General features: G+C 45.0%; 2 protein-coding genes across 2 annotated transcripts in view; both read right to left on the reverse strand.

The window, feature by feature from the left end:
* The window catches only part of DDX47 (DEAD-box helicase 47), a 63,031-nt gene that overhangs the window by 13,126 nt on the left and 34,877 nt on the right, over window positions 1-15,028 (reverse strand). The gene's annotated exons all lie outside the window — the stretch shown is intronic.
* The window catches only part of APOLD1 (apolipoprotein L domain containing 1), a 39,165-nt gene continuing 34,866 nt past the window's right edge, over window positions 10,730-15,028 (reverse strand). The window contains 1 exon segment of the mRNA XM_031670654.2: window positions 10,730-14,366. Coding sequence (XP_031526514.2) covers window positions 13,623-14,366 — 744 coding nt within the window. The 3' untranslated portion in view covers window positions 10,730-13,622.

The raw sequence follows: 15,028 nt of genomic DNA on the forward strand, positions 1-15,028 counted from the left end.
GTGCCAGCACCCAGCTCGGTGACAGGATTCACGTCAGTCCGACAGGGTGAGCACAGGCAGGTTCCCACCGAGGGGACTGTCTGCTTTTGACTACCCCTGCCAGGTCTGGAGTGGTTTGGATATTTACATTCTGGTGGTGGAAATAATAGAAGTCCATTCTAGTAACTGAACCGTGTCATATCCTGTACTTTCAGAACAATGAGGGAGTTTAAAGAGGAAATCCAAATAAACACTCAAAATGATGAGGTGGGGAAAGCAGGCCTGAAACAATACGCTGGCTCCAGAAGCAGAGGTCGAAGTGACTGACCCCACCTCCCTCCAAAAGGTTTTTTGGTTTTTGGTATTTGGTTTTAATTTTTTAATTGAGGTATAGTTGATTTACAGTGTTGTGTTAGTTTCAGGTGTATAGCAGAGTGATTCAGTGATGCACATATACATTCTTTTTCAGATTCTTTTCCATTATAGGCTATTACAAGATATTGAATATAGTTCCCTGTGCTAGACAGTAGGTCCTTGTTGTGTATCTATGTTATATGTAGTAGTGTGCATCTGTTAGTCCCAAACTCCTAATTTATCCCTCTCCCTCTGAAAGGTTTTCACAGGAATTCATGGGCCCCTTACTCCAAATACACACAAAAATATATATTAAAAATTACAGTGTATGACTGCATCTGTATAAAGATAAATGTATTAGGCAGGGAGGGTCTAGCTCAGTGGTAGAGCACATGCTTAGCATGCACAAGGTACTGGGTTTAATCAATCCCCAGTACCTCCATTTAAGAAAGAAAGAAACACTGGAATTTGACACAACATTGTAAAATGATTATAAATCAATAAAAAATGTTAAAAAAAAAAGAGAAAGAAAGAGAGGAAGAAGGAAAGAAGGAACGAAGGAAAGAAAGAAAGAAAGAAAGAAAGAAAGAAAGAAAGAAAGAAAGAAAGAAAGAAAGAAAGAAAGAAAGAAAAAGAAAGGAAGGAAGGAAGGAAGGAAGAAAACCTAATTACTCACACCCTTAAAAAAAGGGGGAAAATTTATTTGTATTATCAATTAAAATATTTTCTTTGACTTAAAAGTTTATCTTTTTCTTTGGATTCTAAAAGAAATTAAACCTTTTTTGTGGGCCTCTAAAAGTAGGGTGGCATGGGTGAGGGAGGGCGTGAGGACCACAGTGAAGCCTACAACAGGCCAGGGACACGGGCTTCTGTTGGGTGACAGCATGTGAGGGTAGGGGTATCTCCTGGACCAAAAGTAAAATGAGCTCAACTTAGGGACAAGTGTTCCATGGAACCGAGTCAAAGAAGAATTAGCTCTTAATCAGTGTCTGCTCACGATGCTCCCAGAAGCTGCATACGTGGCAAGCTATTCTGAAGAAAGCTCACTCTAACTGCTCCATCTTCATCATGAAGGAAGCAATGCAAAATTTAACCCGTCAAAAAGTTATCTGTAACTTATGAATTCGGGTCTGTTATAAATGTGTATGTCCAAGTGGAGAAAGGACAAGGATGATGTAATCATGGAGGTGGGGGGAGAGAGAGAGGTGGGTAGTCTGCATGGAATCCAGAGAAAGGGAGAGTGGATCTACAAAATACTTCATTATCTAACCAATTTGTGTCTAGGGAAAAAAAGGTAACTAGTCCTGGTTATTTGTTGATTTCTTTCCTTTTGCCTTTAGTTTGGAAAGCTTTTTTAAAAAATACAGAAAATTTGTGTGATTTTTTTTTTTTATTCAACAAACATTCTCAAACACTATGGCAGATAGCAGGAGAGACATTAGGAACCAGAAGTAAACAAGAAATCTATGCTTCGGCCCTGGGGTCAGGGGGTGGGGGGTGTAGAGCCTGTTTTAAAAATAACAATAAATGAAGAAATCCTCACAATCAAATGAGACAGACCGACCCAAAAATTAATCACAAGTGGGATGCATGGTAAAAAGGACTAAAGCAAGATGCTGGAGCAGGTATAATAGGATGACCTCGCCTCTCTCTGTGAATCGACGTTTTCCCCATGGAAGGGACTTTTCAACTGAGACCTGGGAGACGAGCAGCACTTACTGGCCTTGTCGGGAGTAGGGAGAAAGAACCTTCCCGGTTAACCCTTACAGTGGAAAAAAAATCAAATGAAGCTTATAGAGATTATAAAACGGCATTTGAGGAGGAAGCCCGTGGCATAGTTGGGGACCTGAGTATTTAGGACCTTATAGGTCATGTAAAGGACCTGGAGATTTGGGACTTTACTCCAAGGTCAATGGGAAACCTTCGAGGGATTTCATCAGGGATGCTTTTGAAAACAGCACTCCACTGGCTGCAGTGAAGAACAGACTGGGGGAGGGAGAGGGAAGCAGGAAGGTCGGTTAGCAGTTGTTCAAGCAAAAGACGATGGTATTTGGGACCAGATGGGAGCACTGGGATTGGAGAGAACTGGATAAAGTTCAAGGGTATGTAGAGGTTAGAGAAATCCTCATGACTGATTTAAAACCGAGGCTGAAGGTCAAGGATGTGTCGATGATTCCTAGGTTTTTGGCTTGAGCAAGTAGAAACTTGGTGGAACCTTTACATAGCTGGAAAACAACGGGGGAGAGGCAATTACGTGGAAGGATAGAGGAGCAAGGGCGTGTTCAGAAGGTAATGGTTATTGTAGAAACAGAGACCTCACCCCAGCAGGCTGGCTTACCCCCATGTTATTACTGCCGCTGTGTTTTCCCTAGAATGGTAACAGGAGATGGAAATGTAATACACCCTTAAATTTTTCAGTTAGTTTAAGCCAAACTGTTCTGTCTCCTGTGCAGTTACACACCCCAAAGGGTGCCCCTTCCTTGGATAATTAGTTTTGAGTCTCAACTTGGCCTCATCTTCCAAGGAACATTAAGACATGAGTGTCTGGTTTTCTCCCCCACACTTGCTTGTTTCTCTCTCCATCTCTTCATCTCACCTCTTTCTTTCCTGCAGCCTCCACACCAGCAAGTCCTGTAGACGCGGCTCCTCACATTTACCTCAAGTCCCTCCACTTCTCCTGCCTCTCCATCACTGCCACCGTAGTCCAGAATGAGCTTTCTTATTGTCTGATTTCCCAGCTGACTCAGCACTGCGAGAGAAGTTGCCACATCCGTGCTACTGCCTAGCCCAGGATACGCCTTCAGCAAATCCTTGTTCAATGAATAAATGAGAATGGTTTGCAGACTAGTCTCCTCAGAGTGGGCCTGGCATGAATAAATCCCCAGAACCTATTTGTTTGCTAATTATATGAATCACAGGGAATTCCTGAATCTGGGCTGGGGTGGGGGGATGGTGAAGCTGACCTCGGACTGGGGCCATTTAAGAAGGTGGGCTGCAGCCAGCCCCTCCTCCAACGGGGGGCACCACCCACAGGCAGTGGCCAGGAGCACCTCAGTCTGGCAGTAAAGCCACCTTCTCTACCAAACCTGCCATTTGGCCCCTGAAACATTAGTCTGAACCCCTTGGTTCACTGTCATCCTTGGGACTTTAGAATAAGAGATTTTTTTAATGTCCAGTACCTGAAAAAATCTGATGTCTCAGGTTGAGAATTACGGTGAAGAGGTCAAAGATGTTCTGAGATGTAAATAAAATATGTAAGAAATGGGTTTAACCTGAAGTGAACAACAAGCAGGAAATTCAGATGTTCTGTTACAATCCTTACAAACCACAGAGGCACGAGTTCCAAGCTCACTTCATATTGTAGGGTGGGTAATGAAGGAAAGGCAGCTTTGACTCATTTCCTGATTTCCTGGTTGTTTCATATTCCTTTCATACAATGTTGGGTTTTTTTAATTGCGTACACAATTTTTTAGAAAACCAATCGTTACAAATGGAGGTGTTATGAAATTCCTTGGCAATCCAGGCGCCATTGCCACAATGAAATAATAAGCATAAAACACAGCATCTTGCAGCCATGCTTTCCAACAGAAGCACATGAATTGGCTCTGTCCTCCCTGAAAACTCCTTTCCTCTTGGCTTCCAAGACACCACAGACACCTGGTGTTTCTCCTGTCTTGCCAGTGAGCCCCCCTCACCCCCACCCGCTCCTCACTCTAGATGTCGGAGGACCAGGGCTGAGGCCAGACTGCTCTATTCGCCACCCATTCCCTTAGTGGTCACATCCAGTCTCACGGCTTGAAACACCTCCTATTTGCTAAGGATCCTCAAGTTTCTAGCTCTCCCTAGCTCCTTCCTGGAGCTCAGACTTGCACATTCAACTGTCTAACCATCCATCACTCCCGGATTTGTCAGGCAGCTCAAACTTGACATCCTAAAACTGAACTCCTGGGGCGGTATAGTGTGTGCTTAGCATGCACGAGATCCTGGGTTCAATCCCTGGTACCTCCATTAAAAAAACAAAAAAAAAACTGAATTCCTGTTTATACTCCTCCAAAACTCGAGTCTCCCAGTCCTCCTCATGGGAGGAAATAGCAGGGTCATCCTTCTAAATTACTCAGGCCAAAACTCTCTCTCTCTCCCCTCCCACAGCCAATCCATCAACAAGTCCTGCTGGTCCACCTTCATAATCTATCTGGAATCTGATTACTTTTCTCCAATCCGAGCTGCCAACAGCTGTCACCTGCATTACTGCAGTTACCTCTTAACTGGTCTTCCTGCCTCCTAAGTAGGCGTCTTGCCTCTACACATATCCCTTGACTGGGAATTCTCAGTATAGCAGCAAAGTGGACCTTTTAAAATATCAGTCTGATCAGATCACTGCTCTGCTCAAAACCTTCCAATGACTTCCCGTCTCACTCGGAGTAAAATCAAAGTCCTTACAACCGTCTGTGAAGCCCTACACACGCTGGCCCCAACGCCCCTCTGAACTCACCACCCACGGCACTCCCCTCCCCTGCTCCACTCCAGCCGCGCCCGGCTGCTTGCTGTTCCTCAAGCGCACTGGGCATGCGTCTGCCTCAGAGTCCTTGTCCTTTCTGTTGCCTGCTCGTGGCATGATACCCTCCTGACTCTCTCCCACACCAACTTCAGGTCTTCACTCAAATGTCACTTTGTCATCAAGGCCTTGCAACCCATGCCACTGCCTCCATCCCCTGCAACTCTCCCCTCTCCTTGCTTTGTTTTCCTTCACGGCACTTACCACCATACGGTAAGCTGAATAATGACCCCAAAGAGGTCCACATCCTAGTCCCCAGAATCTGTGAGAACGTTATGTTACATGGCAGAGGGGAATTCCATTACAGATGGCATTAAGGGTGCCAATTAGCTGACCTTAAAATAGGAAAAGTACCACGGGTCGTCCAGGTGGGCCCAATATAACCACAAGGGTCCTCAAAGTGGAAGGTCAGAGTGGTGCAAGGGGAAGGACTCAACTCATCACTGCAGGCTTTGAAGAGGGAATAGGAGGGTCGCAAGCTGAGGAATGCAGCCACCCCTAGTGGTGGAAAAGGCAAGAAAACGCATCCTTCCTGAGATACCCCAGATAGGATTATAGCCCCGTCAACTGCTTTATGTTAGCCCAGCAAGACCCACATCAGACTTCTGGCTGTAAGAAAGTGTGTGTTCTTTTAAGCCACTAAATTTGCAATAATCTGTTACAGCAGCAATCAGAAACATATACACACCACCTCACAAACCAGACATTTCTTTCTTTCTTTATGTCTGTGCTCCCCGTCAGCACTAGAGTACAAACTCCATGAGAGCCCAGATATTTGACTGTTTTTGTTCACTCCCCTAGCCTCAGTGCCTAGAAATATACCTCACAAATAGCAGGCACTTAATAAATGTTTTCTGGGGGGAGATAATAGCTCAGCGGTAGAGTGCATGCTTAGCATGCACAAGGTCCTGGGTTCAATCCCCAGTACCTCCATTTAAAAAAAAAAGTCTGATTAAAAAAATCAAATAAATATTTTGTTGCATGGATGAGTGTCTGTGTGTCTGGAGGAGTGTAGTGCATATGGGAGGGAGTGAGCTAAAGCAGCAGTTGTGATGGGGAAAGGTCACATGCTTGTGTGTAAAGGACGGCGTAAACTAAATTGAGCTTCTGGAAGAGGTTATGACCCTGGGCCAACATTGCTCCTCCCTGGTGAGGACAGAAGCAGCTCAGCAGCCTTCCACGTGTAAGGCAGCGGTGTGGGGACGGGTCCAATTTGACGGTAGTACACGAAGGAAAAACCTCTCTTAACAGCCCCTGCACATCGAGAGAAATGATGTCCCCCAGTCCTGTTCTGAGAGGTAAATGTGCGTTAGCAACTTCAAGACGAAGCTTAGAGAACTGGCCACCCTGGAGAGGTGGGACGGGTACCCCAGGGCCCTCGGAAGTCTTCTCCTCTTTGGATAACCTGCATTTAAAAGGAGGCCTCCCTGGGGAAGAAAGCTTTCAGAGGTTGAGAATTTCATCGTCAGCACCGGAGATTTATGATTCAGCTCTAAAACAGTGCTGAGCTAGGGCTGGGCCTGCATTTTTCACACCAGCTGCACAGGTTTAAGAGCCTATGGAGGTGAGACGTCAAGTTCAACATAGAGCTACCTTTCCTCTCTGCTCCTGTTTCTCACCATCGGAGGTCCTGCCAACAGTTTGTTTTGCTGGTGCGGGAGGGTCTGATCCTTCCCCCCAGGTCACTCAGAACCACGTGGCCGGTGGCTTCACGGAGGATATTCACTAGTGATGGCCCGACCCTGCCTCTGCCAGCTGCTGACCCTCTGCTTTCCATCTCCCCTGCATCCCAAGGCTCTCCCCACCCTCACCCTCGGACCTGTTCTTCCAGATTTGGCTTTTTTTGTAAAGTCCATAAACTACTTCATTATTTTTTCAGGAAAACCACAGGATTAAGTTCATCTTAGCCCTTCATAATATCACCCATCACAATCCACTACTAAACTATAACAAATGTCACAGGAACTCAGCCCTTCTCTGGGATGTGTACTCGAATTCAGAGTCAAGTTTTACATCAGGTTATGTTCCATCAGATTGGAATAGGAAGAAACCTGTGACTCATGTAAATGAATCAAGGATGTAATATAGCACGAATTTGAGCAGAAAGAACTTGGAATCGGGAAAACCGGTTTGACGCTTGTTGCAAATGTCAGAGAGTAAAAGCCTCCGTGGGTTATGGTAGCAGCGAAATGGATCAAAATGTACTGGAGAGACATTTAATAGGAAGGATAGACCTTGGCAAAGTTCTATCAGAGAAATACGGAAGGGGAAGATTTGGAGACAATGAGTTCCCAAGGTAGGCAACTAATGCAGCCTTGGACAGAAGGAGAAAGGTTGTGAAACTGGGCCAGTTTTGTAGAGGAGAAGCAGGACATGTTCAGCTTTAGATGTGCTGAGAAGCAATGCCCATATATCCATGAGGATGAAGATGCCTGTTCATTATCCATTCATTCCACAAATGTTACATCCCATCTCCTGGGGCAGGAGCTGGAGAGACACTGTAGGCAGGCTTAATGATATCTGAGATGCTGTTTCTGTCCTTCAGAGCCTTGGAGGAGGCACAAATATCTCTAATAAAAGGTGTCATGTGATAAGTCTGTGTAAGAGACACAAAGAGATTGCTCTTGAACCTCTAGATAAGTGCAAGTCTACACTGGGCTGGAATCAAAGCATAGCACTCCAGTGAGAGGGATCAGGGTGGGAAGAAACAACTCGGATTTTCATTTTTTGCACATGCTCCCTGTATCTGCTTTACTCAGTCAGTGATCTTCACCTTTGTTTTCATCTCATCTAATACTCAACAAGTCCAAACTGACTCAAGAGAATCCTTTAGCACTGGTTTCATTCACACCAACATCCAACCCAGGACTGGTGAAACACTGGGAATGGACTGAAGGATCAGAATATACGATGGAAGTGGGAGGGCTGGCAGCCTGGTCAGAAGTTTAGGAATAGAGGAGGAAGAAAATGGTCAAGGAAGCTAAACAGAGAGACATATAAGAAAGATGTCACAGAATCCAAGAAAGAAGAGTGTTTTAAGAACTGGGTAGTCAACAATGTCGAAACTACAGAGAAGTTAGAAAGAATGAAAATCCAACAATTGACAGTGTTTCCTACACAAAAGCTCAGGCAACAACGTTCAAAACAAATCATCCACAAAGGGTTATCATTTTGAATAGTTTTCTGACACTTAGAGCCATTGCTACCCAGACCTGTTTACTCAGCCACAAGCATCCAACACTGTAGTGCATAGCTACCACACTGAACTTGAGTACACGCCCCTAACAGGAAGAAAACTGACCAGCAGGTTCAGCGGCAGTTTCGATGGAACGACCCCAAGAAGTTTCATTTTCAGAGGTTTTTATACAAGACCTGGAAAGGCCTGTTGAACCAGTAATCCCTTTATTCATGTCTGTGTGGTTACTGTCAATATCGTCTGTCCTGGCACATCAGCTCTTAGCAAAATGCTCTTATTAATCACATGCTTCCATTTCAGGTGTTTTGTTCACAAGAACCTCGCCATGTCTGGGACATCTGGAGCAGCACTACAAAATATCTATGCATAAGTGTTTACAATCAAAGCTGAAGTTTGATCAGTTTGCAGTTTCAAATTGCACCCATGTTACTTTTTGCAAATACTAGCCATTTGCAAAAACTACATTTTAATTTCTTATTGGTTGTGTGATAATACTTGTCAAATTGTACTTGGAACAGTACCTAGTCAGTTTCCAATAAATGTTAACTACCATTATTATCTTTAAATATCCACATTTATTTTCTATACTTATTATCTAAATGGCATTTGATTTAAGCACTGAGAAAAGTATTGTTCTTCAATGACATTTTGACAGTGCAGTTTTAATAACACAATCAGTTTTAATAAACGTCTCCATGTCAACCAGGGAGTCTAGCAAAGGAAATTTGAGGCCTGAAAGAAAGATTTTGGACATCACTTCCCCTCCCCAATTCCATCCACAGAAAAAGCTTATCTCGGTTACAATTGTTTGGGTTAATTTAGCGACTGGATCCACACAAATGCTGGGACAAGCCATGCTATGGCTGCCCTGTGTGCTTGGGAGGCAGCGATCTTGGGCATGACTCATTGCAAAAGTCCTGGGGCAAATCAGGTTGCAGGCCTGCCATCACTCCCAGCCCTGGGGTTATATTGGAAACATACAATGGGATTAAACATCATTCTCTGCAGATGTAGCTTCGTATGGACAAGCTTCACCTGTGCAAGCAAGACCACATCAGCGGGTCTTCTCTCCACAAGCCAGTGCTAATGCCGCTCAGAACTGGGGTTGGGGGGCTGCTAAGGATGCCTAATGTTCATTCCTGGCCCCTTAGGGGTCTCGCTTCATCAGCACGATTTCCCCTCTCCTAACAACGCTCTGGTTGCTAAGGGATTATTTCCAGATCTTAGGGCTCACTCTTTGTCCTAGTCCAAACCACAGCAGGGTTTACTTTCCCTCCTGTGAGTCTGCCAGGAGCAAAAAGTAACAACATCCCAACCTCCTGTCAACTCAACAAGGAGAGATTTATTGCAATTAACTAAAAGGATACTTGTTATGACAGGAATACCATATGCTTCAGCAAAGATAGGATCCCAGCTCGTGGCTGGCCTTTGCAAACAGCCAGGATCCTGCCAACACAGCGGGGGTTTTTTTGTTTTGGTGTTTTTTTTTTTTTTTTTTTTTGGTTGCACAGTCATTAACAGGGCAACACCCAGATTCAGGGATGTTTCTAGAGTGGAGACTCCAAGGCTGGCACTCTGACAGTGAGATCACCTCCAGGGCAATAGTTCTCAACCGACTGCAGCAACCACTATCGGGTCTTTGTTTGGATTGCTGGCTCCTCTACCCAATGTCCACCCTCCTTTTGGTCTTTACAAAGAGAATCCTAGGTATATTGGGAACAGCTAGTTCCTAGCTAAAAGTTCTACATTTCTCAGCCTGCCTGGCATGGGCAAGATCACTGACTTGCAAGGTGAAGTTCCCGGGAGATTTCTGGAAAAGTTTTGCCTTTGTAATATAAATGCTGTCCCTCCCCGTCCCTTTCTGCTTCTAGCATTTGGGTTTTATGAAGACTAATTTGGCTGATTCTAGGATTCCTTTCAGTTATTTCCCAGGTTGTTATTATGTTCAAAGATTTGAAACTGTTGGGTGTCTGATTTCTAGACAGTAACAGAATTCCTGAATATGAGTAGATTACTTTTTAAAAATGGTTTTATGCTGTTTGATGCTGAATATTCTAAGTAAAAATGATTACATCTCTGCTCTTTTTCAAAGTCACTGATTTATACACAGGCTAACATGAGATTAGGGATTTAATTACAGGAAGATCAAGAAGTGTAAGGAATGGGCAATTTACTTCAATAAAAGGAAAGGACTGATTTTGCTGCAGTGAGGGAAAAAAATGTGGAATTCGAAAATTGCTGCATTTAACTGTATCCCCATTTATCTCTGCACAATGCCTTTATCTCAATGTCTCAATTCCCTCTACTTTCTTTTCACACCAAGGCATTGAGTGAGAATATATCAAGTTGACAAATTGTTTGACGTATCTGATCTGGAGTGGCTCCTACACCACTCTTCTCTCTCTTTTTCTCTCCCGGTAAATACTTTTGACTTTGACATTTACCACATTGGAAATGACAGGTGCCTGAGCACAAATGCATCGAAGCGATTAGAATCAGAATGTTTGCTAAGGATTATTTTTTTTAAGAGTAGAATCTAGTTTCATTGAATCCCTGACATGCAGAACCAAATGAATCTCCTTTACTGTGAAAGGAAACAATCCAAACGATTGAAAACCCCAGAAGCCGACAGAAGCACTTAAACCTTTAGTATAAACATATTTATTTTTCAAACTCAGATATTTTTCTGAAGTACACTTGTCATCTAAATACCCCTTTCTCTTCTTCCCTTTACAACGTAACATTTCAATCTCTTTGTTTATAGAATGAAGGCCTGAAAGAAAAGCCTTGTTCACATTCCCACAAAAGAAGTAAATAAAATACTTGCCTCTAGGATCCATTTAACTGAACTTGACTTAAATCTGGGGAGAGGCGTCCATCTTTTTAACAGACACATAAGAAGATGGATGATATGTCATTATTAACGAATTCCTATTAATATAGCTAAGCAATTCACTAAATTATTCAATTGCATTTACTGAGCTCCCATAATGTGCAAAGTACTGTTCCATCCTTCTTTAGATGTAAAATGGGTCACTGAAATTATAGCTTCAGCAGTGTGAGATTTTGATACACTCAAAATAACCCTACTGATAGGAAATGTTTACTGCTGCTGCTGCTGCTTCCAAAAGTGCCCGGTTTATTTCTAGGGAACAGCTCAGGCATTGGAAATTAATTCACACTTAAGCACTAATAAAAGATGGAGTTAGGGAGTGACTGTACCTTTTTACCATTATATAAACAACCATGTGAAGTACATTCTGGCGATCTAAAATGCCAGCACGTGTGCAAGGTAATCTAGGAAATGATACCATTTAAAAAAAAAAGTACCAACTTTAAAATAAATCGGGATACAGATCAATTGTAGTTTATAGGAAAAAAAAATACAGAAACACCAATTCATCTCCCCAGCACTAAAATTCCACTTTCTCAGATACACTGCTATCATTGGGAAGCATGGGGGTTGACTGGGTAAATTTAAAGCATATTAAATAATAAAGCCAAGTTTTTGTATGTATGGTCCCAAACACTTTTCAACATATTTTTCAACAGTACAATTGTAGGAATGGAAATTGAAGAAATTGAAAGTATTTTCTTAGAGACAGCTTACAGATTTCTTATAGCTCCCAGAGTGAAAATATAAGACATCACCACCATAGCAAAAGCTAGTTTGTCTATTGTCCATAAGACCCAATTTCACCAGACGTCAGGCTTCCAAAATCTAAGTACTTCCTTCATATGCCTCTAATTGGGTCCCCCTCCCCCGAACTAAATAGGGAAGGCTTTTCAGATCAAGTGATACCTGCTGGCAAAGTACCTTCAGGATAAATATGCTTATATCATTTCAACATTCACTAAGTCACGCCTCCATTTATAAGCTTAAATTCAGCTCCTGGTCTCTCTATCCAGAACTTCCCACGTTTACTTAAAAGGATCATTTAAAACACTGTGGGGGAAAAAAGCCCGCTCTGAAGGAGAGAGACTTGTTGAAGGAAAGCAATGCTGTTTTCAGCTCAGGCCCCATCTTAGAAAGGCAAACTCAACTTCATCTCCCAGCAAGATCCTCAGTAGTCCCCCGTTCAGAAACTTGCTATTCCCTACTATTTTTCCCCCTAATGTTGTGGTTAAATAAAATTAAATGCAAATAATAAAAAGAAATTAAATAAAGTTAAAATAAATTAAAAAAAAAAAAAAACATGGTCTGGAGGTTTTTAGAGAAGATAATATAAAGGTCAGGTTCCATTAAGTTCACATTCCTTTCTGTACCGGTGTCTACAACGAGTGGATAACACTGCCCTCTAAAGGGCTGATTGTGTTACAGCCCTTAGTTCGCCTGGGGGGAAATTGCACCAGGATGCACTGACAAAGTCCGCTCCCACGCACATTCTTTTACTTCTGGGACACAGTCTGTCCTTGACCTTCTGTGAGTGACTCTGAAGACCGTGGAGCCCCTAAAGAGGCTACAGACTTCGTGAAAGCTCATTAGGGGCTCAGAAACTAACACCTGTTGCAGTGGTTTTCAAACCTTAGCAGGCATCAGATCACCCTGAAGGCTGTTTAAACACAGGTTACCAGTCCACGCCTCCAGAGTTTCTGACTCCTCAAGTCTAGAGTTGAGTCTAAGAATCTGCCTTTCTAACAAGTTTCCAGGTAATGTTAATGTTGCCAGCCCAGGGGCCACACTTGGTGATCCAGACTTTGTGCTTGGCACTTTATCTCACTTAATAACTCCCAACAGGGCGAGGTTTTAGCATCCATCTTACAGATCAGGAAGCCAAGTCTCAGGGAGAATAAACCCAGGACTAACTTAAAAGCCATTGCTGCCTCTCTGCACTATGATGTCAGTAAATGAAGCAGTTGCTTCCTCTTCCTTGGCCTCAGTTTCTTCCCACAAGGGGACAGGACTTAAATGACCGTTTAGTTCATCTCCCCTCTCAGAGTACCTGGAGGTCTGGAATACGAAGCCATCCAGGAAGGTCCACTCCATCCCCAGGCTGGATCTGTGAGTGGGCACCCTGAGAGGAGAGGGGACAGGTGTTACGGGGAGGGTGCCCCTGCTGCATCCTGAACCCTCCTACACAGTTCAGAGAGGGTCTGATTTGCTCTAGACTCTGGAGTTCTCTGTACTCAGAAACTCTGGCAGAGAGGGTTTAAAGCTAGTGTCTCCTCTCAAAGGCATTTTGATGACTTCAGAGGGTGGCCATGTCTGTACCCTCTCCAGCCTGGGCTCAGACCACTGGGGCGGTGGCAGGGGCAGGGACGCCACAACAATTTTTTTTTTTCAGGTCACATATTCCGCCAAGATCAGGCAAGTAAAAAGTCCCCAGCGCTCAGCCCCAGGCAGGATGTTGCAGTGATGGGAAAGGACGTGGAAGGACATGCCCCCACCAACACCCCCCCCCCACTTCAAGAACAGTTTTTCCCGTCCTTTGCGTTCAGGTCCTAACCCAACTTGGTGTTTTTGTGATGGAGTTACAAATCTGGAGCATCCCAGGGGGGTTGGTTTCTGGCCTCGGTCTTTAGGGAGAAAAGATGTTCTCAGAAAAACAGCCCCGCGGGCTAGTCAGCTGAGATCTTGAGGTCGTGGCCACGGCTGCTCTTCGTGCAGAGCTGGACTCTGGACTCCAGCTGCTCGCTGAGCTCGTCCAGGGCCCCGGTGCAGGACTCCAGGCTCTCAGCCAGTTTCTGAATCTTGGCCTTCAGCACGGCCTGGCTAACTTTGGTGGCCCCCTCAGCCCGCCTGGGGATGAGGAAGCCACGGGAACCGAAGAAGACGATGAAGCAGACAGAGTTGTACAGCGCGATGGAGGCGTTCCTCCCGCACTGCAGCAGCTGGCGGTCCCCGCGGCCCTGCCCGCGGCAGAAGAAGTCGAGGCAGCTCAGGATCTCGCGCATCTGGTCCTGGCAGGTGGCCGTGATCTCCTGCACCCGTCGCAGCTCCCGGGAGTTGCAGAAGATCAAGGAGAGGTCAGACGTGATGGTGATGGCCCCTCCGGCGGTGGCCACCCCCAGCCCCACGGCCGACGCCAGCAGCGAGACCCCCAGGGTGACCGGGCTGAGCGAGAGTCCGACGATGGCGGCCACAGCGCCCGCCGCGCTCAGCGAGCTGCCGGCCACGTTAGCCACCAGGGAGCGCCGGCGGAGGCGCTCCAGGCGCCGGGCCACCTCGCGCAGGCGCAGCAGCTGCCCGTGCAGCCGGCCGCGGCGGTCCAGCAGCAGCCCCTGGAAGCGGCGCAGCGCATCCGCGCCCTGCAGCTCCCGGGCCGCCGACCCCTCCATGGCCTGCGGGGACACGACACGCGGTTAGCCCGGAGTCAAAACGCAACAGCTACTGCCACGCAAGGGGAAACGGGTCATTTTCCAGTGAGTCATGTGTCAAGTTCTCAAAGACCCGTTCTGTAATCTGGGACAAGTCCCCCAAGTTTCCAGGACCTAAAATGTTCTTAGGGCAATAGGAATAATGCTGTTGTCCGCTTTTCTCCCAGGGAACGCCAAGGATGGACTGACTTTCTTATCTTTTAAATAAGGGCGGGGTGGTATTAGAAGTCTACTTCAATACCGAGGCCCCTGCTGTTAGAAAGGTAGTACTTTGCAAGTGGTAGGTTGTACCTGTTTACACAGACCTTCCCCTATGTGAAGATTTGGATCCTAAGAGCTTTGCAGTAAGAGTTTTTGTTTTTTGTTTTTTGTTTTTTTTGTCTCTGATGAGTGAAAAACATTAAGTCACCCAAAACTCAAACTGTCATTAGTAAGAAACTAATCTTTCTACGTTAGATGCTCGCCTGAAGCAGCTCTTCTGCCTGTTTCTCTTCCCTGCTTTTATCTTAGAATCAAGCCTATGATGTGGTTTGCCCCATTTCTTCTAACTAGAGCTCACAATGTGTTCAGAAATCTCACTCTCTGATGACTGCTAATTAAAATGAATTACATTCAGTTAATACCAT

Source organism: Vicugna pacos, chromosome 34 (assembly GCF_048564905.1).
Source record: "Vicugna pacos chromosome 34, VicPac4, whole genome shotgun sequence".
NCBI classification, from domain to species: Eukaryota; Metazoa; Chordata; class Mammalia; order Artiodactyla; family Camelidae; genus Vicugna; species Vicugna pacos.